Here is a 22876-nt window from a genome sequence, read left to right as displayed (position 1 = left end):
GGGAGAGGGTAAACAGGCAGAGGTCGTTGTACATATTGGTACTAATGACATAGGCAGGAAGGGGCATGAGGTCCTGCAGCCGAGGTTCAGGGAGCTAGGCAGAAAGTTAAAAGACAGGACCTCTAGAGTTGAAATCTCGGGATTACTCCCTGTGCCACGTGCCAGTGAGGCTAGAAATAGAAAGATAGAGCAGCTAAACACCTGGCTAAACAGCTGGTGTAGGAGGGAGGGTTTCCGTTATCTGGACCACTGGGAGCTCTTCCGGGGCAGATGTGACCTGTATAAGAAGGACGGGTTGCATCTAAACTGGAGAGGCATAAATATACAGGCCGCGAGGTTTGCTAGTGTCACCCGGGAGGGTTTAAACTAGTATGGCATGGGGGTGGGCACGGGAGTAATAGGTCAGAAGGTGAGAGCATTGAGGAAGAACTAGGGAATAGGGACAGTGTGGCTCTGAGGCAGAGCAGACAGGGAGAAGTTGCTGAACACAGCGGATCTGGTGGCCTGAAGGGCATATGTTTTAATGCAAGAAGTATTACGGGTAAGGCAGATGAACTTAGAGCTTGGAACTATGATGTTGTTGCCATTACAGGGACCTGGTTGAGGGAAGGGCAGGATTGGCAGCTAAACGTTCCAGGATATAGATGTTTCAGGCGGGATAGAGGGGGATGTAAAAGGGGTGGTGGAGTTGCACTACTGGTTAGGGAGAATTACCCACTAGCTGTTGGTAAGCCTGTAGTAAACCCCCAACATTGTGACTGCACCCTTCTTATTCCTGATCTCTACCCATATAGCCTCACTGCCCTCTGAGGTGTCCTCCGCAGTACAGCTGTCTGTACAATACAAACCCGCAGTTGAAAAACCCGAAGACAAGCAGGCAGAAGCAGACATACAAACAGTTAAAACACACCAGAACCCCGCATGGGTAAATGAAGGCAAGAACAGCCCCCCACCAAAGTCACAGGAGTGTTATAACTGTGGACAGTTCGGACACTTTGCAAGAGAGTGCAATGCCCCACGAAAGGCACAGAGAGCCCAGCAGACGGGCACTCTAAGTAAGAATAAGACAGAGCCCATACATAGTGTGAGCACCCGTTCAGATCAGACGCACCTGAACGGAACGGACTGACGGTGTTCGGGCTCCCCCAGTTGGGTCTGCGACACCCTTTGGGATAGGCCTGGACGACCGGCAGTTGCAGCAAAGATACGGGGACAGCCCATCGAGTTTCTCTGGGACACAGGAGGGTCCCGCACCACAATAAATTCCTCCACCATGTTCTAAAAGGACACGTGGCCCACTACAGCCACTATCACCCGCAGTGGCTTTACAGGCCACTCACAGCAGGGACACATCACAGTCCCTGCACCCATTCAAATCGGTAACATCACCACCAAGCACCACATAGTTTGAGTCGATCTGCCCCACACAGCAGAACACATTTTGGGCATAAACGTTATGAACTCCCACCATCTTTCATTTGATCCAGTCAACCAATGTGTCTGGAGAATGGCAAAATCTGCAAGAGCCCCCGCAACACTCACAATAGGTGAATAGATTATCATAGAATTTACAGTGCAGAAGGAGGCCATTCAGCCCATCGAGTCTGCACCGGCTCTTGGAAAGAGCACCCTACCCAAGGTCAACACCGCCACCCTATCCCCATAACCCAGTAACCCCACCCAACACTAAGGGCAATTTTGGACACTAAGGGCAATTTATCATGGCCAATCCACCTAACCTGCACTTCTTTGGACTGTGGGAGGAAACCGGAGCACCCGGAGGAAACCCACGCACACACGGGGAGGATGTGCAGACTCCGCACAGACAGTGACCCAAGCCAGAATCGAACCTGGGACCCTGGAGCTGTGAAGCAATTGTGCTATCCACAAGGCTACCGTGCTGCCCCGAATACGGCAACAAAATTAGTGCAGTAGGCGAATTTTGGTTTAAACCGACGACAATTAGCACGGACAAGCAGGTTAGGGCAGTGTTACAAAAGAACAGGACAGCATTCGCGACCCACAAACACGACTGTGGCTGGATGACTGGTTCAGTTCACATCACAGGACCTGACCCTAGACCCCAAAAGTATGGATTTCCCCAAGAGGCAGAGGGAGAAATCGCAAAAGTTATCAACAGCTTATTAGAGCAGGGCGTACTTAGATCAATAGCCTCTACTAATAAAGCCTCGATTTGGCCAGTGAGAAAGCCCGATGGTTCATGGCGACTGACCATCGATTACCGGGAACTCAACAAAATCACCCCCGCAGCAACCCCCACAGTAGCCACAAGTCCTGAGACCATGCTCAAGCAGGGACTCAATTCCCGATTCTTTACGGTTTTGGATATCAGTAATGGATTCTGGTCCATTCCATTGGCAAAGGTGTGTCAGTACAAATTTGCCTTCACCGTTAAAAATCAACAGTACACATGGACATGCCTTCCACAAGGATTCCACAACTTCACCTCCATTTTCCACCGACAGCTGGCAAATGGTTTAGTCAAATTTTCTCGCCCCGAATGTCTGGTCCAGTACGTAGACAACCTACTACTGCAGACAGACACCAAGGAAGAGCACATTGAGCTTCTATCTGAACTCCTGCAAGCAATTGGATATAAAGTTAACCCCAAAAAGGCCCAGATTCTGGAAAATAAGGGGATATATTTGGGTACAATTATCACACATGGTAAACGCGAAATCTAGCATAAAAGGATTGACTCGATTGCTAAATTGCCCCTTCCCCAGAACGTTTCAGCCCTCCGGTCATTTTTAGGACTCGTTGGCTACTGTCGAAACCACAATGACGGTTTTGCCAGCAAGGCAGCACCCCTCTCAGACCTCCTAAAGAAAGGAGCCCCCTGGGAATGGCTTCCGCAGCCTACAGATGCTGTGGACTTTTTGAAACAAGCACTCATAGCAGCCCCCACATTACACGTTCGAGACCCGTTTTCCCCCTATACAATAGAGGTAGCAAGCAGACCGCACCCTTTCGGCCGTGCTCCTTCAGGAACGGCACGAACAGTTAAGGCCCATGGCTTATGCCTCCAGAGTTTTAGATGCTGTGGAGCAGGGATTTTCAGCCTGTGAAAGGCACCTGCTCGCAGTATTCTGGGCCGTACAGTATTTTTCTTACATTACCGGACTAAACCCATCACAATCCTTACTGAACACACCCCCACCCAACTTTTACTGGACGGACGACTCAAGGACGGTACAGTCAGTTAGATAAGAGCAGCCAGATGGACCCTTCTTTTGCAGGGACGGGACATCACTGTTAAAAGGACAAAGACCCACACTTTTTTAGCCGACAACCTACAGTACCCCAGAACTCCCCATGAATGTGAAATTATATCTGCACACCACAACACAGGCCCCTTTATTGCTAAAACACCCTCCAGAAAGATAGGTAGTTCAACCCAGAGCCCCAAGCACACAGACACATGCGAACCCATAAGGATATATGTGGATGGATCTTCCACAATATTAGAAGGGAAGCGCATAACAGGATGCGGTATTTACGTTGAGGACGCGCAGGGACGCGCCCTAGAAGAAATAGCAATAAAACTTCCAGGACACTTAGGCGCGCAGGCAGCAGAACTTGCGGCCAACGCATACATAGTGGAACACCCAGATTCCTTCCCCAGCCCAGCAGACATATACTCGGACAGCCTCTATGTCTGCAACAGCCTTACGGAATTCCTACTCCTGTGGAAAGCAAGAGGATTTGTTTCCGCAGACGGAAATCCCCTCCCTTCAGCCCCATTGCTCCGTCACATTTTAGAGAGAGCACAGAACAGGACTTTGGGGATAGTCAAAGTTCGAAGTCACCATCGTTCCTCCCTCCCTGGAAATGTAAACGCCGCCCCGGAACACCCACAGACTGCAGCGACAGCGACAGTGACTCAGACAATATCCACAGCACGCCTCCCTACTATCCCCATGCAACAGGACCGACACCCAGCGAATCTGACCACGATTCGAGTGATCCCTTCACGATCACTTTCCTAAACAAACTCCACCACCGACCAACAATGACGACCCCGATTCCGTCCCCACAGAACTAGACACAACCTTTTGGCACTGACATAATTCATACAGACTCGTCCGGAATGACGAGAGCGATCCCAGATCACACCATGCAGCCCTATCTGATACACTCGAGAGTTTGGCACCCGGGAGAAGATGACGACTTTGAGTCTGGCTCCCAAAACGAGAACCCCTTTGCAACCCTGTTCGCAACCGATAACGGAGGTGTCCAGATGATGTTTTAAAAGGAACCGCTTGGGAGAAACGGTGTCCTTTCTCATGTAACCTGCAGCATGTTTTATGTTGTTTGTAGTGTTTTGTTAAATGTTGTATGTAAGACCAGAAGTTTTTTCCCCACAACCCCACGCCTTTTTGGCCGAAACCTGTTGAGAACTTGTCCGCAGAGACTTGTTAATGTCCCAGATGCTAGTTCAGAGGAACTAGTCTGTCGACTCAAACACAGACCCCCGCTCGTAACTGCCCTTCTGGTTCGAAGGTAGAACCAATACGGCAACCCCCCCACGATGACTACATTTCTTGCCCGTTCTTGTCGGTTGCTCAGGCAGTGGAGAAACGGCTTTGGGACCCGCCCTGCCTGGGAACCCCCCCTCTGGTCAGCTACACTCGGGTAGAGGACACACGGCATTGGTCGCTGTCCTACCCGGGGACTCCATCGAAATCTTACCCGTCGCGGCCCATACGCACCTCATTTCGGCAAGTCTTGTTCAAAAAGCTTTGCTTTGTTTTCAGGTAACCCTTAGGTTGCCAACCTTATGCTATTTACATCCTCACACATTTGGATGGTAGATCGCACAGCCTGCGAGATGGCTCACACTGTTTCAGTATTTGTAAGTGTGTCTTGTCCTGAAATTCGGTTTTGAGAAAAAAATGAGGGAGTCACACATAGTGCCAATTACTCCCTTTATAATTGGTCACTAAAGGACAGACAGGCTATCATACGAGATATTAAACCAAGATAGTAACAAACACTATGCTTGATCCCACAGAACTCCAGAAGCTCCAGGACCAGAGAAGAGAAGAGAAAAGAGGAACCATGAGCACATCCTCTGCGTGGCTCATAACCCTAATGGACATTTGGTTGTGCACGAACCCCCTGACCTCAACCCCCACAGCTGTTAATGATTCACTTCCCCACAGTACCCAGAGCCCAGTCACAAGCGACACCACACCATCTTGGTGTGACAGGTTTATAACCTGGTACTCCCTCTCCTACGTGATTAGAATCCCTATTGGTATTGGCGATACTCTGCTGCATCGTGCAGACTATTCGTCTGAGAAAATGGAGAGGGAGAGCGTACCGCGCTCACACCCCGGTATATAGGATAAGATCCCCTATTTTCGGATATGACCAGGCGCCCGCGATCTATAATAAAGAGCATTCGTTTGCGATTTGTTGTAAATAAAGAAATGTTCATGAGCAATTGTACAATCCTGAGCTTGACTGCCAAGCCAGAAAATGTGTATAATACTGCTATGATTTTGTTTGTATGGTTTAGGAAGTTAGTGTGATGAAATGTTTGAGTGAGTGTAGTTTATTAAAGGATAGTTAGAGGTTCCGATTTTGTTTGTTTTGTAATGCATGTCCCTGTTTGACATAGCACCCCTCAGAATTGTCAGTTAAACATTTTTTGCATAGTTATGGTCGGGTGTAGAGGCCATAGAAGAGTGCTCGCCGGGTCAGGGAATGAAAAACAACGCAGTTATGTGATCCTTCACGCTTCGCGTTAGGATCACAAGGAGGGTGTGTAGCCACCTGGGTTGGCCAAGTCCCGATTTAAAATGGAGAACAGCAAAAGTTGAAGGGAAATTCAGCCAACAAAGGCAGAAACTAGCAGGTGCAAGTTACTGCGTATTAAACTCTGCAAAAGCCCAGACAGCATCGATACAAGCAGCCATCTGCATAATAATGTAGCAGCCATCTACATACTAATAAGCGATCCCGAGGAACAATCGCAACATTTGGGATAAACAAAGCTAAGCCAGACTCCCCGGCACCAGCAGGAGCCAACACAAGAGGTTACCGGACCCCTCAAGACCGCCCATCGATCAGGGAACCGCTCCAGTATTGGAGAAATCGAACCAAGCGATTGGAAATAAGTCCAATCACTTGGAACCAGGTACAGGGTCCGCCCAGAAAGACGGGAAGCCCCTGGGGACTATAAAGTAGAGCCCCCAAGTTCAAATCGTTCTTCTTGACCGGGTCACTCAGCAACACGAACCAACCATTGACAGTGACCGGTGCAGCTGCCGCTGATATCCAGTAAATCTTAAGTCAACGCTCGCTACATGATAAGCGCCCCTAGCTACAAATCCGTACCAACTTCAAATCCCGCAGACTCAGAACCTGAACGAAAGGCCATTTGTTCCCCTGACCTGGTAGGCCAGTCTGAAGCTAAGTATAGGCCTGTTAGTTGTAGAAGTAGCTTAGAAGTAGAATTTGTGCATGAGTAGCGATTACTGTGTATAATAAATGTGCTTTGATTTGAATCTTACTAATCGGTGTATTGAGCTATTGATCATTACTTGATTTTGAACCTCGTGGCGATATCATAAAGATACCTGGCGACTCGAGAGCAAAGGTTATAAACAGAGCAATTGAACCAACCAAAAGTTAACAAAACACAGACCCGCTGGAATGTAGAGTGAAACACAGACCCGCTGGACTGTGTAGTGAAACACACACTTCCTACCTCCATTCCATCTCCAGTGCTGGCAGCTGTAAAAAAGTAAAATGGCGGGAAGAAAGAGAGTCACTGCACTGGTTAATAACAGAACTCATCAACACAACAGATTTTCATAATCAGCTGCATCTAAATAATGATATGAGAAGATATTCCACACAACATGTTGCATCCTTTTTCACACTAAACACGTAATTAATTTTAATCTAATGTTTCATTATATCTTTGACAAAGGGTCACCTGGACTCAAAACTTTGCTCTTTTCTCTCTCTACAGATGCTGCCAGACCTGCTGATATTTTCCAGCATTTTCTCTTTGGTTTCATCATTTCTTCTTGTTTACTTTCTAGCTGTGACATTATACAAATGTGCAGCATGTGAAGAGTTAATGTTAAGTTAAACAAGGCAGCATGTGGCACAGTGGTTAGCACTGGGACTATGGCGCTGAGGACCCGGGTTTGAATCCTGCCCTGGGTCACTGTCCGTGTGGAGTTTGCGCATTCTCCCCGTGTCTGCGTGGGTTTACCTCCACAAACCAAAGATGTGCAGGGGCCATGCAAAATTGCCCCTTAGTTTGAAAAAAAAATAAAAATTGGGTACACTAATTTACTTCAAAAAGAAAAAAAATGTTAAGTTAAGCCTAGCCACTAGAGGGAGCTAAGGGACAGTACTATAAATAGTACTCGCTCTTGGGCTCAGGGAGGAGACTAGATTTGGAGGTGACAAAGATAAGATTTATAGTGCATTGCCGAGTTAGTTGAGATATAAATTGTTGTAGTTAGTAGATAGAGATATCAGAGGTGTGCATACAAGTGGATAGCACTGTGGCTTCACAGCTCCAGGGTCCCAGGTTTGATTTCCCGCTGGGTCACTGTCTGTGCGGAGTCTGCACTTTCTCCACATGTCTGCGTGGGGTTCCTCCCACAGTCCAAAGACGTGCAGGTTAGGTGGATTGGCCGTGAGAAATTGCCCTTCAGTGACCAAAAAGTTTAGGAGGCGTTATTGGGATAGGGTGGAAATGAGGGCTTAAGTGGGCCGGTGCAGACTCAATGGGCCGAATGGCCTCCTTCTGCCCTGTATGTCCTATGTTCTGTAGTGTTAGTGAGTAGTTTAATTCTTACATGTGCTATTCAGAATAAATGTCAAACTCAAATTTAGTCGTATTAAGAAAATTAGTTTAGTTCTTCAAAAGAGCTTTGTGTATCTTTGTAACCACTATGCCTGCCACCCTTGAAACCCCTTATAATAATCCACAGGAGGCAGGGGTTCCATCACTACACCAGTATTTATTTGCAATAACTATCTACACGAGCAGCTACAAACAGTGCTGCTAGCATTCCAGTCAACTTAAGACTGCCTCACAAAGCCTACACAGGTGCTTATATGGGCCCCCTCAATGAGCTCTCATTGAGGGAGCTCATACTCCAATTGGCCAACCAATAATGCCAATTGGAGGTCATTACACCCCTCACGAAGATCATCACACTAAACAGGCTGCAATTTAATCTCTTTGCTCTTTGTTACTCTGTGACCAACATCTTTCATGTGACAAGAGCAGCTGATGGATTGAATGTCCATTTCTCCTTTATTCTCCATCCTACTGGTTGGTGCCCAGAGTTTCTCTATTACTCAGTAATGGGATGTGAGCTTCTCTGGCTCGGCCAGCATTATTTCCCATCCCTAATAACCCTTGATATGATGGTGGTGAGCTGCCCTCATCAATGGTGATATTTGTCCAAGTCAGGATTGTTTGCTGCTCACAAACATGTGTTTGAACAAGCTGGTGAATTGCCTCCATGTGTTGTGGAAGCCTTCCTCCGATTTATGAATGGTGAATATTATTTTTTGCATTTTAAGGAATTCTGCTGAGTCGGACAGCCAGTCTGCGACCTTGGGTGGTGCTGCTGATCTTCAGCTGAGCAGGAGTCCGGTAGGTGATCAGGGAGGCAAAGGCTAGGGCCCCTCTCCCTGTAAAGAGTTCTGACTGTTCCCATACCCTGCAGATTGCCACTAGTGGGCATGGCTCCACCCTTCCCCCCACAGCATTGGACATGGCCTCGAAAAAGGTGGTCCACTACCCGACAAGTCTGGGACAGGACCAGAATATGTGGGCGTGGTTGGCAAAGCCTCCCTGGCACCGTTCACATTTGTCCTCCACCTCTGGGAAGAACCTGCTCATGCGTGTTCTGGTTAAGTTTGCCTTGTGCACTACCATTAGCTGCGTAGGCTCAGCCCTGCGCATGAGGAGGTGGTGTTCGCCCTAAGCAGAGCTTTGGTCCAGAGTCCTTTCCCGATCTCTATACCCAGCTCTTCCTCCCACTTTTTCCGTGTCTCATCTATTTCACCTGTGTGCTGGACCCTGGCCCAAACCCAAACCGTTCCAGTGCCTCCATGAGGTACCTCCATTGACTCTGTCAAAGATCCTCTCTGCAACCAGGGAGATGATCACTTCTGGTGTCTCCTCCCCGGGTGGGGTCATTATCACGTTCAGCAGACGTCTGATCGCCGTTAGTTGTCTGCCCTTGACAAAGCCCGTCTGATCTTCCATGACAATCTCTGACAGGCAGCTTTCCAGTCACCTCGCCAGGGCCTTCACCAGGACTTTGAATCAGTGTTTAAGAGTGAAATGGGTTCTATGACCTGTGCTCCATCGGGTTTTTGTATTTTTTAGGAATCAGTGATATTGAGGCCTGAACCAGCGTGAGTGGAAGGGTCCCTCTCGATAGCGAGTCACTGAGCATATCCCGCAGGTGCGGGGCCAATGCTGTCGTAAATTCTTTATAGCAGTCCACCTGGAATCTGTCCTGACCTGGTGCCTTCTGTAATTGCATGAAGTTGATACTCTCCATGACTTTCCCCAGTTCTACTGGTGCTTCCATCCCCTAACTCTTTTCTTCCCCCCCACAGCTGGTACGTCCAGCCCATCGAGAAAGTGCTTCATCTTTGAGTCTCCCTCCGGGGGCTCGGAGGTATACAGCTCCCGGTAAAAGGTCGTAAGGGTCTCATTGATCTTATCTGGCACTGTGACTAGGTTACCGTTCCTGCCCATTACCTGTGCTATCTCCCTTGTGACTGCCTGCTTTCACAGCTGGTGAGCCAGCAGGCGGCTGGCCTTGTCGCCATGTTCACAAAAGGCCCCCATGTCTGGTGGAGATGGTTCACTGCTTTCCCGATGGAGAGCAAGTCAAATTCCATTTGTAATTTTGTCTTCTCCACCAGTCGTTCTACAGTGGTGACCGTGGAGTATCGCCAATCTCCATCCAATATGGAGTCAGTCAGCTGTTGCCTAGCTGCCCTCTCCTTCCTGTCCCCGAGTGCCCCGTATGCTACTAATTCCCCCCTTATCATCACCTTCAGTGCCTCCCAGAATGTGGTGGGTGAGACCTTCCTGTCTGGTTACAGGATACGTACATTTTCTCACAGAACACATTGTTGGTGAGGAGAGCTGTGTCCAGCCTCCATGGGGGGGCACTGGGCCCAGATCGTCTCCAACCTCACGTCCACAAAGTGTGGTGCGTGGTCGGAGATTACAATCCCGGAGTATTCCTCTCCAACTAGCCCTGGAAGCATTGATTTACCCACTACAAAGAAGTCAATATGCGCATATACTTTGTGAACTTGGGAGAAGAAGGAGAACTCCTTCTCCCACGGGTGGTTGAACCTCCACGGGTATCTCCAAGGGTCCACCCCCCCAACCCCATCTGCTCCATACAGGCGGCACTTTGGCACAGTGCATAGCATTGCTGCCTCACAACACCAGGGACCCAGGTTCAATTCCGGCCTCAGCCTACTGTATGGAGTTTGTACGTTTTACCCATGTCTGTGTGGGTTTCCTCCGGGCGCTCCGGTTTCCTCCCACAGTCCAAAGACGTGCAGGTTAGGTGGATTGGACATTCTAAATTGTCCCTCAATATCCAGGGGTGTGAGGTTAGTTAATGGAATTACGGGATAGGACAAGGTGAACACTCGAAAATGGGCAGACATTCGAAAGGTTGGGGCAGACTCGATGGGCTGAATGGACTTTCTCTGCATTGAAGGGATTCTATGATTCTATGAAGACATTCAGTTCCTTTGCCATTGCCAATTGTACCAAAGCAGCTTGGTAGATCTGTCCTATCCAGCTCTTTCTTACCCTCAGTCAGTCCTTCTCCCTCAGGTGTGTCTCCTGGAGGGAGACTGTCAGTCCTTCGGCTTCTTAGGTGGGTGAAGATTCTGGATCTTTTCACTGGGCCGTTGGGTTCCCTGACTTGCCAGGTAACTATTCTGATGGGGAGCTTCGACAGTATTTCCCTTTGTTTGTGGACCATCCAAGATGGCCACCATTTTCTTTTTTTTGTTTCTACAGTCTCCATCTGTGACTTGTTGTAACCAGCGTTCTATCCTCCCCCTCCCCCTTCCCTTCTCCCTATGTAATCTCCGACCCTCCCCCCGAGCACTCCACCCTTGCCATTCCTTCTTCTCTCTCCCCATACTCCTCTTGCCTCCCCTCTTTACCATTCACCCCCTTCCCCCCAGATTTGTTGTTTAGTCCCCTCCCAGTCTGCCAGGCGCTCCCTCCTTTTCGGGAGCTGCGCGTCGGCCCCCCTTACTTCCGTGCACTAGCATACTCGTCAGTGTGGTGGTTCCCCCCCGCCTCCACCCCCCCCCCCCCCCCCCCGGGCAGGAGCTCCCTCTGCCCTCAGCCCGCCTTGTTCGCCCCACCCCCCCTCACTTTGCTGTACCGCTGCTTTCTGCAACACCCCACCCCCATCCCGCCAGTCGTGCAAGTGTTTAATCCAGAAAATGAAAAATTACAATTAATGTTCACTATTGCTTGTGATGTTCTCTGTTGACTCCCTCAAGGTGGGTAAAAATCGTGGTGCTGATAAAGGACATCAAGCTATGTATTTCAAACAAAGCTAGTTTATTTATACTGCTTTAAATGATTTGCACACCTTATTAAGTAATGGCTAAGAAAAGAACAGTATTAAAGCTATGCCACAGAAATCTATAAGATCTAGCTATGCTGTTGCTCTTATTAGCCTTAGTTTTATTAGCTCTAATTCTGTCACCTTTGCTCACGAGTCGCCAGGTATCTTTCTGATACCGCCACGTGGTTCAAGCTCAAGTAATAATTAATAATACAGCACACCGCTTCGTAAATGTTAAATCAACGATCATTTATTATATACGGCAAAAAATACTTATACAATAATACTACCTCTAGACTATTACCTACCACTAAAGGCCAATACTTAACTTTGGTGATGGCCCACCAGGTCAGGGAAACAAATGGCTTATCGAATTGGGTCTGGCCTGCGGGACGCAAAAAGGCTGCTACAGGTCGATAGTCTGGAACACCTATCAGGTAGTGATCGCTGGAGTAAGACTTACTTGTTCTTTCGTCGAAGGATCTCGAAGGTTGCGAGTAGGAGAAGAAGGGTCGATCTGAACTTGGCCCCTATTTTTATAGTTCCCAGGGGCTTACCGCCTCTCGGGGCGGACCTTGACCCTGGTCCCAAGTAATTGGACTTGGTCCCAATCACTGGGTTCGATATGCTCCAATAATGGGGTGATTCCTTGATCGGGGGGTGGTCGTTCACCTTTCTTTGTCTCGGCCACTGCTGGCGCCAAGAGGTCTGGATCGGCTTTCAATTGCTAATTTGTTGCAATTGTTCCCGGGGATCGCCGATTAAACTGCAGATGGCTGGGTTGATGTGCTGCTAATGGTTGCAGGTATCAGTCTGGGCCGACTTCCCCAGAGCTGAATACACTGTTCTGTCTGCAGCTGTCCGTTTGTGCCCTGTTGGCTGATTTTCCCATCAGCCTTTTCAGTTCGCCATTTTACAGCGGGGTTTGGCCAAATTAATCGGGAATCAGCCATGTTAGGTGGCTACATTCCCTCCTTGTGATCCTAACGCGAAGCGTGAAGGATCACATAAATTTTGTCCTTTCCGTTCCCTGATCGGGGGGGGACACCTCCTACATGGCCACTGCTCTGGCCCTAGCTATGCACAAAAATTTTTACCTCAACAATTCTAAGGGCGCTATGTCGGGCAGGGGCATGCATTTACAAAATAAAAAAACTTGGAACCTTTAATTTTACCTAAATACACTATACTCACTAAACATTGCATTATCCTATCTTCCGAAAACATACAACAACAATCACAACATTTAATATACTCTTTATACCCTTATAATTGGTCACTATGTGTGACTCCCTCATTTTTTTTTCAAAACAAATTTTAGGACACGGCACACTTCCCATTGACGGACCAGTGCTGATTTACCATCCGAATGTTCCAGGATGTAAATAGCATATGGCAGCAACCTAAAGGTCGCCTAAACAAAATAAAACTTTTTGAAATGAAAATGTCAAATGAGGTGCGTATGGGCCGCGACGGGTAAGATTTGGATGGAGTCCCCGGGCAGGATGGCTACCAATGCCGTATCTCCCCTACCCAAGCGTGTTTGACCAACGGGGTGGTCCCCAGGCAGGGCGGGTCTCACGCCGTTTCTCCACTGCCTGAGCAACCGACAAGAACGGGCAAAAATGTAGTCATCGTGGTGGGGTTGCTACTGTGATTCTATCCTCGAATCACAAGAGCAGCTACAATCGGGCGTCGGGTACCCGAACCGGTATCAGCTGAAGTGTCTGCAGACAAACTAGTTCCATTGAACAAGCGTCTGGTCTGCTGACCAGGTATCTGTAGACAAGTTGGTACCGCTGAACGAGCGTCTGGCCGCGGTGGGTCTCTGAGGGCAAGTGCTCAGACGTTTCAGGTGAATGGGCGTGTGACAGTGAGAAAATTCTCCTGTCGGACAAACAACATAAAACAAAGGTACGAACAACATAAAACCTCCTGCAGGTTCCATCAGGAAGGACAACACTTCTCCCAAGCGTTTTCTTTAAACATCATGTGGACACCTCAGTTCTCTGTTGCGAACAGGGTCGCAAAGGGGTTGGCGGCTAGGGAGTCCGACTCGAGGTCGTCCCCTTCTCCCGGGTGCCAAACTCTGGAGTGAATTAGGGCTGAAAGGGCTGCTTGGTGTGAGTTGGGGTTGCTTTCATCGTTGTGGACGAGTCTGTAGGAGTTGTTGCGGTGCCAATGAGTGGTGTCGAGTTGTGTGGGGACAAAGTCGGGGTCGTCCGTGTGGTTCGGTGGTCGGTGGTGGGATTTGTTTAGAAAAGTGATCATGAAGGGATCTCTGGAGTCGAAATCGGAGTCGCTGGGTGTGGGTCCGGTTGTATGGGGATAGTAGGGAGGTGTGCTGTGGCTATCGTCCGAGTCACAGTCGCTGTCTCTGCTGCTGCAGTTTGTGGGCATTCCGGGGCGGGTGTGGATTTTGGGGGTGGAGTCGAGGGCGAGTCTGTGGCTGGGCTGGACGTGGTGGGGGTTGGTCTGGTTACGTTGGCTGTGGGCGGGGTGTGGTCTGCTGCGTCAAGCATGACGTGGTGGGCGTGGTTTGACTGTGCTCCATAAGCCTTTAACTGGTTGATATGAAACCACGCAGTCTTACCATTTGGGTATTTTATTTTATATACCGATGGGCTTACGTTATCCGTAATGGAGTACGGACCCGAGTATTTTGGAGACAAGAATGTGCTGGGGTTATATACAGACAACATCACTTGTTGTCCTATATCATACTCCGTTGCATGCACTGCCTTATCAAAACAGGCCTTGCTCTGTTTCTTTTTGGTGCCCAATTTAACTGCGGCTGCTAACTGAGCTGTTTTTACATTAGCAACCAATTGCTCAACGGCTTTCTCGTGGGTGAGGGCCGTAACTTCAGGGCTGGTCAGGTCTAAACCTAACAAGTATTCTGTCCCTTTCATGGGGCGTCCGGTCATAAGAGTGTGTGGGGTGTAACCTGTGGAGGTGGAAACAGTGTTATGCAAAAACATCAGCGCAAAAGGGAGGACTGAGTCCCAAGTGGTGTTGTTCTGCTGGACCATTTTTCGGAGGGTGGTTTTTAGGGTCCGATTCATGCGCTCCACTATACCACTCGACTGTGGGTGGTACGCAATGTGTAATTTTTGGGTTATGCCAAATATCGTGAGGACGTTCTGCATGACCCGTCCCGTAAAGTGAGAACCTTGGTCCGATTCAATACTGCGGGGGAGTCCCCATCTTGTAAAGATGTGGTGGGTTAGATCTTGGCTGTGGTTTTCACGGTGTTGGTGCGGACTGGAAATGCTTCCACCCACTTTGTAAAAGTGTCTATGACCACCAGAACATATTTATAGCCATTCCTGCAAGGGGGCAATGGACCTATAAAATCAATCTGGAGGTTAGTCCAGGGGCCGTTAACGGGTCAGGTGTGGCTGAGTTGGGCCTTTTTTGCATATCTATCGGGGTTGTTCTGAGCGCAGATGAGGCAATTCTCAATGTAATGGCTTACATCTTCCATGAGATTTGGCCACCAACAAAGCTGTTTGAGGTGGGCTGTGGTGGGATCGATTCCCTGGTGTCTATGACCATCATGGAATAAACAGATTAATTGGTTCCTATCCTGCTCAGGAACTACATAAAGGGTGTCCTTTCACACCACACCATCATGTGTGGTCAGCGTATTTCTGAACCTCTCGTAGGAGGCTGGAAACTTCCCTTTCACGATCTCAGTGAGAGCGCTATCCTGCTTCTGGGCCTCTACTAGATCTTCGATCCTAGTCTGCGTGACCTGAACTGCACTCACTGGCGCGCTTTCGGGGGGTTTCCAAAAGTACCCATGCCTGGATCCTGCCTTAGCCAGTGCGTCGGCTTTTACATTTCCAGAGGGGGAGGAACGATGGTGGCTGCGGACTTTTATAATGCTAAAAGTCCTGTCCTTGGCTTTTTGCAAAATATGGCGGAGTAATGGGGCCGAGGGGAGGGGTTTTCCATTCGCGGAAACAAATCCTCTTGTTTCCCAGAGGGGCAGAAATTCTGTGAGGCTGTTGCAGACATATAGGCTGTCTGAGTATATGTCTGCTGGGCTGGAGAAGGAATCTGGGTGCTCTACAATGTATGCGATGACCGCAAGCTCTGCCGCCTGCGCGCCTAAGTGTCCGGTGAGTTTTAATGCTATCTCCTCGAGGGCGCGTCCCTGCGCGTCCTCAACATAAATACCGCAACCTGTTATGCGTTGCCCATCTAAGACTGTGGAAGATCCATCCACATAAATCTTAATGGGGTCACACGTGTCCGGGTAAGGGGGGCTCTGAGATGGATTTGCTAATTTTCTGGGGGGTGTTTTAGCTATAAAGGGGCCTGTGTTGTGGTGTGGAGAGATGATTTCGCACGCATTGGGGGTTCTGGGGTACTGTAAATTGTCCGCTAAGTATGTGTGAGTCTTTGTCCATTTTACAGTGATGCCCCTTCCTTGCAAGAGAATGGTCCACCTAGCAGTGTGTATTTGGCTGACGGTACCGTCCTTAAGTCGTCCGTCCAGTAAAAGTTGGGTGGGGGTGTGCTCGGTCAAAATGGTGATGGGGTTCAGTCCGGTAATATAGGAAAAGTACTGGACTGCCCAGAAAACTGTGAGCAGGTGCCTCTCACAGGCTGAAAGTCCCTGCTCCACAGCATCTAAAATTCGGGAGGCATAAGCCACGGGTCTTAGCTGGTCGTGCCGTTCCCGCAGGAGCACGGCTGAAAGGGTGCGGTCTGTGGTCGCTACCTCTGTGGCGTAAGGGGAAAGCGGGTCTGGAATTTGTAGTGCGGGGGCGGCTATGAGTGCCTGTTTTAATGATTCCACAGCATCTGTATGCTGCGGAAGCCATTCCCAGGGGGCTCCTTTCTTTAGGAGGTCTGAGAGGGGCGCTGCCTTGCTGGTGAAACCGTCGATGTGGTTTCGGCAGTAACCAACCAGTCCTAAAAACGACCGGAAGGCTGAAACATTCTGGGGAAGGGGCAATTTAGCGATCGAGTCAATTCCTTTATGCTCGATCTCGTGTTTGCCGTGTGTGATAATTGTACCCAAATATACCACTTTTTCTTCCAATATCTGGGCCTTTTTGGGGTTTACTTCACAACCAATGGAATGTAACAATTCCAGGAGTTCGGACAGAAGCTCAATGTGCTCTTCCTTAGTGTCTGTCTGCAGTAGTAGGTCGTCTACATACTGTACCAGACATTCGGGACGAGAACATTTCGCTAGTCCATTTGCCAGCTCTCGGTGGAAAATGGAGGGGGAGTTGTGGAAGCCTTGTGGCAGGCATGTCCACGTGTACTGCTGCGCTTTAAAAGTGAAGGCAAATTTATACTGGCACGCCTTTGCCAATGGAATGGACCAGAATCCATTACTGACGTCCAAAACCATGAAATATTGGGAATTAAGTCCCTGTTTGAGCATGGTCTCGGGACTTGTTGCTACGGTGGGGGCTGCTGCGGGGGTGACTTTATTCAGTTCCCGATAATCAATGGTCAAGCGCCATGATCCATCGGGCTTTCTCACTGGCCAAATCGGGGCATTATTAGTAGAGGCTACCGGTCTTAGTACGCCCTGCTCTAATAAGCTCTCTATAACTTTTAGGATTTCTCCCTCTGCTTCTAGGGGGAATCCGTACTGTTTTGGGGGTCTAGGGTCCGGTCCTGTTACTTGTACGGAGCCAGTCATCCGTCCACAGTCGTGCTTGTGGGTCACAAATGCTGCCCTGTTCTTTTGCAGGACTGCCCTAACCTGTCGGTCCGTGCTGAGTGTGGTGGGGTTGAACCAAAATTCGCCTACTGCGCTAATTTTGTTCATATAGTCCCCTATGTTGAGCGTTGCGGGGGCTCTAGCGGATTTCGTCATCTTCCAGACACACTGGTTGACTGGATCGAAGGATAGGTGGTGGGAATTCATAAAGTCGATTCCCAGAATGTGTTCTGCTGTGTGGGGCAGGTCTACCAAAACTACGGGGTGTTTTGTGGTAATGTTTCCTATTTGAATGGGTACAGGGGCTGTGATGTGTCCCTGCTGTGAGTGGCCTGTAAAGCTGCTGAGGGTGATAGTGGCTGTAGTGGGCCACGTGTCCTGACAAAGGGTGGAGGAATTTATGGTGGTGCGGGACCCTCCTGTGTCCCAAAGAAACTCGATAGGCTGTCCCCGAATTTTCGCTGCGACTACGGGTCGTTCTGACCTATGCCAAAGGGTATCGCAGACCCAACTGGGGGAGCCTGTACACCGTCAGTCCGTTCCGGTCAAGTCCGTCTGATCCGAACGGGCGCTAACGCTATGGATGGGCTCTGCCTTTTTCTTACTGAGAGTTTGTTGGGCTCTCGGTGGCTTTTTAGGGGCATTGCACTCTTTGGCAAAATGTCCAAATGTCCACAATTGTAACATTCTTGCGGTTTTGTTGGGGGGCTGTTCTTTCCCTCATTTACCCAGGCGGGGTTGTGAGGTGTGGCTTTTACTGCCTACATGTCTGCGGCGGCTTGCTTTTCCTCTGTGGTTTTAGCGGTGGGTCGATTGTGAACAGACTGCTCCCAAACGCGGGGCAATCTTTTAACCACCCACTTCTCGTTATGAGCCTCCTCCGAGGGATCTTAACTATGACAGGCATTCTGTCCTGCTTCTGTGGCATGGGAGATAAGGGTGCGGGTCCATTTGGCCAGATTGTCTGGGGACAGATGGGCACGGTCTACATTTCCGAAAACGGCTTCGAAGTGAATCCACAAGCATCCTGCGAACGCTGTGGGGTGTTCAGACTTCTTCTGCCTACACTTATTTAGGCCATCTACGGGGTCATTCCGGTTATACCCAATCGCATCCAGGATCGCGGTATGCATTTCTGCAAGGGTGCCTCCTCCTACGTTCTGTGGGTCGGGAAGGGCTGCTGCGACCGATGGGTCTAAGCTGAGGACCGTGAGCTTTACCTGCTCTCTCTCATCCAGGCCGTACATAGACGCCTGATGTTTGACGGTGGCAAAGAAATGATGTGGGTCTGAAGCGGGGAGGAACGGTGTGATTTTCGCACACGCGTCCCGTAATTGGGTCACTGTTAGGGGGGTGGAATATAGGAATTCCGCCTCGTCCGATGTGGCTGTGCGGTGGGTTGTTACAGGGTTCATGGGAGCCTGAACTACCTGCTGTGTGGGGGGTGGGGGTGCTTTTCTCCTTTGGGGCTTTCCCTGCGCACATGTTCCCTGAACATATCTCTGTGCTGTTTCCTGCAATTCTTCCCAATCAGGGCCGTCTTCCTGTTCTAAACTTTCCCCAAAGGTTTCCTGAAAACCTTTCTGAACAGAAAGCAGTGATTGCCGGTCTGCAATTTGCTTCCGGCACTTTGCATGGTCTATGGTGCTCTGCCTTTGTTCCGTGGTTGCAGCATGGAGCGCTCTCAAGGCTGCCTTGAGATCACTACATTGTTTCTGTAGCGTCTCCACCTGCTTCTCTGTCTCTTTCTTTACCAGGACTGCACGCCTTTAATAAGCCTTTTCGTACTGGGATTGGAAACTGCTTAAATGCGCCAGACAAACTAGTGACCCCGTTTGGCGTCAGCCACCTCTTCATCCTTTGCTGCCAATTTCCTCCTTAACTCTAAATTCTCTTTCTCAACCTCGCATACATCGACGTTACTCATGCGATGTATGCCCTCTACTTCTTTGCGGAGCGTCCTGACGACCTCCTCTGTGCCTCGCAATTGTGCCAGACAGGACACAATTGCCATCGGCTTGCGAGCTTTTGTTAAATTCTTTTTGTGGATTTCACTCATGTTCTCCCACCAAGTATGCCCTATGCTTCTGGGACCTGAGTCGTCATTATTACAGAAATCATTCCACATGGGCCATCCTTTGCCCTTGAGATATTTCTGAATTTCCTCTTCCCAAGTGGGGCACTGTCCCACTCTACTGCTGCTGGTCACTGCGACCGCAAATTCCTCAGGGTTCATGAGGCGTTGCATTGCCTGTATGGCCATCGCTCCTATCTGCTTGCTTCGGTTAAATTTGGAACAGGGGGCTAAGGTGGTGTCGTAGATGCGGGTACGGCTTGCGTTAATTTCCGAAAATACAGACTTCCAACAGTTTTGACGCAACAAAAATCTATCAGTTTTACCTTATAGCCCTGTTAGTTTTGCATGCAGGCACACACTTCCGAATTGTGAATTATTAATCAGAACTGCTTGAACACTTGTGGTTTTTGTTTTGTTTCCAATTGGATTCTAATTCAAAATTTCTTGGGTTCTCCCGGAGTGGTTTTTCACTTCTAGATCGGGTCCCGTCAGGATGTCGCCAAAATGTTGCTCTTATTAGCCTTCGTTTAATTAGCTCTAATTCTGCCACATAGAACATAGAACATAGAAAATACAGCACAGAACAGGCCCTTCGGCCCACGATGTTGTGCCGAACCTTTGTCCTAGATTAATCATAGATTAGCATTGAATTTACAGTGCAGAAGGAGGCCATTCGGCCCTTTGAGTCTGCACCGGCTCTTGGAAAGAGCACCCTACCCAAACTCAACACCTCCACCCAACACCAAGGGCAATTTTGGACACCAAGGGCAATTTATCATGGCCAATCCACCCAACCTGCACATCTTTGGACTGTGGGAGGAAACCGGAGCACCCGGAGGAAACCCACGCAGACACGGGGAGGACGTGCAGACTCCGCACAGACAGTGACCCAAGCCGGAATCGAACCTGGGACCCTGGAGCTGTGAAGCAATTGTGCTATCCACAATGCTACCATGCTGCCCTTAAGAACAAATAAATCTACACTATATCATTTTACCGTAATCCATGTACCTATCCAATAGCTGCTTGAAGGTCCCTAATGTTTCCGGCTCAACTACTTCCACAGGCAGTACATTCCATGCCCCCACTACTCTCTGGGTAAAGAACCTACCTCTGATATCCCTCCTATATCTTCCACCTTTCACCTTAAATTTATGTCCCCTTGTAATGGTTTGTTCCACCCGGGGAAAAAGTCTCTGACTGTCTACTCTTACCTATTCCCCTGATCATCTTATAAACCTCTATCAAGTCGCCCCTCATCCTTCTCCGTTCTAATGAGAAAAGGCCTAGCACCCTCAACCTTTCCTCGTAAGACCTACTCTCCATTCCAGGCAACATCCTGGTAAATCTTCTTTGCACCTTTTCCAAAGCTTCCACATCCTTCCTAAAATGAGGCGACCAGAACTGTACACAGTACTCCAAATGTGGCCTTACCAAAGTTTTGTACAGCTGCATCATCACCTCACAGCTCTTAAATTCAATCCATCTGTTAATGAACGCGAGCACACCATAGGCCTTCTTCGCAGCTCTATCCACTTAAGTGGCAACTTTCAAAGATGGATGAACATAGACCCCAAGATCTCTCTGCTCCTCCACATTGCCAAGAGCTCGACCGTTAACCCTGTATTCCGCATTCATATTTGTCCTTCCAAAATGGACAACCTCACACTTTTCAGGGTTAAACTCCATCTGCCACTTCTCAGCCCAGCTCTGCATCCTATCTATGTCTCTTCCGCTCGGGCGCTTCCGACCAGAAGCGAGAGCCCCTCAGGGCTCGCCTTTGCACACGAGTCGCCAGGTATCTTTCTGATACCGACACGTGGTTCAAGCTCAAGTAATAATTAATAATACAGCACACCGCTTAGTAAATGTTAAATCAACGATCATTTATTATATACGGCAATAAATACTTATACAATAATACTACCTCTAGACTATTACCTACCACTAAAGGCCAATACTTAACTTTGGTGATGGCCCACCAGGTCAGGGAAACGAATGGCTTATCGAATTGGGTTTGGCCTGCGGGATGCAAAAAGGCTGGTACAGGTCGATAGTCTGGAACACCTATCAGGTAGCGATCGCTGGAGTAAGACTTACTTGTTCTTTCGTCGAAGGGTCTCGAAGGTTGCGAGTAGGAGAAGAAGGGTCGATCTGAACTTGGCCCCTATTTTTATAGTTCCCAGGGTCTTCCCGCCTCTCGGGGCGGACCTTGACCCTGGTCCCAAGTGATTGGACTTGGTCCCAATCACTGGGTTCGATATGCTCCAATAATGGGGTGATTCCTTGATCGGGGGGGGTGGTCGTTCACCTTTCTTTGTCTCGGCCACTGCTGGCGCCAAGTGGTCTGGATCGGCTTTCAATTGCTAATTTGTTGCAATTGTTCCCGGGGATCGCCGATTAAACTGCAGATGGCTGGGTTGATGTGCTGCTAATGGTTGCAGGTATCGGTCTGGGCCGACTTCCCCAGAGCTGAATACACTGTTCTGTCTGCAGCTGTCCGTTTGTGCCCTGTTGGCTGATTGTCCCATCAGCCTTTTCAGTTCGCCATTTTACACCGGGGTTTGGCCAAATTAATCGGGAATCAGCCATTTTAGGTGGCTACAATACAATCTCTCTCTAATACAATGAACAACCTATCTTAACCTTCCACTAACACCTTCTCCCAGGATCTGTTGCCTTCTTTGCTTTGGGATGAACCACAAGCTGTTTCTTATATCGACCAAATGACCACACAACCAATATGTTAGCTCAAAAACACAGTTTATTAATAACACAAGACTTGTATCTCTCTGCAATAACACACGTGGTCCGTACTAAACTACACCTAATGACTAAGAGGACCTTTACTTAATTTCGAGTGACCGGCACTGTGCGAGATAAGGCCTTTATCCGGATCCACGTGGTCGGTTTGGAAGTGGTTGGGTTCATCTCAGTCGGGCTCGTCCTTCAGGAATGGTCGCGGGTCCTTGAACTTGGTTGTTTTGCTGCAATTAGTCGCACACAGGCCGGTCCCAAAAGAGATCGATCTCTAATGCACAGGACTTTTTATCCTTGGTCTTTTTCGCGCCCTTTTGGCCGGTCCTTACTCCAGGTCCAATGGATCGGTAGGGTTCTCGATCACCCTCATCGATGTCAGCCAATTAGGGGACGGATACCTCGATAGCTGGGAGGGTCCTAGCTATCATTGTCCCAAACACGTAGGCCTTTCCAAATAAGGGGGGGATGGCACCGGTTAGTCTGCTACTGTTGTAACTCCTTAACTCAAACTCTATTGTCCAGGGGGAAATGGTGATTGACTCTTAATGGATACAAGTTTCAGCCAAATCAGGTTTCTTTGCGCAATACACAGGGGCTGTGTATCTGTCCGTGTCCCAAATTGACCACAATTCCCATGGTCCTTTGCAGGTGGCCATTTTACATGGCTATAAATCCCCGGGAATCACAATATATTTATATGACTACTCT

The 22876-nt window shown here is 49.0% G+C and overlaps 1 protein-coding gene across 1 annotated transcript in view; it reads right to left on the bottom strand.

Annotated features, from left to right (window-relative positions):
* Positions 1 to 22876, bottom strand: part of LOC140430061 (PI-actitoxin-Avd5a-like) — a 76380-nt gene that overhangs the window by 36153 nt on the left and 17351 nt on the right. The window contains exon 2 of the mRNA XM_072517601.1: positions 6740 to 6765. Coding sequence (XP_072373702.1) covers positions 6740 to 6765 — 26 coding nt within the window. The remainder of the gene's footprint in view (positions 1 to 6739; positions 6766 to 22876) is intronic.

Source organism: Scyliorhinus torazame, chromosome 9, assembly GCF_047496885.1.
Source record: "Scyliorhinus torazame isolate Kashiwa2021f chromosome 9, sScyTor2.1, whole genome shotgun sequence".
NCBI classification, from domain to species: domain Eukaryota; kingdom Metazoa; phylum Chordata; class Chondrichthyes; order Carcharhiniformes; family Scyliorhinidae; genus Scyliorhinus; species Scyliorhinus torazame.
The sequence above is the reverse complement of the archived record's forward strand: the minus strand, read 5'-3'. Positions and strand labels throughout refer to the sequence as shown.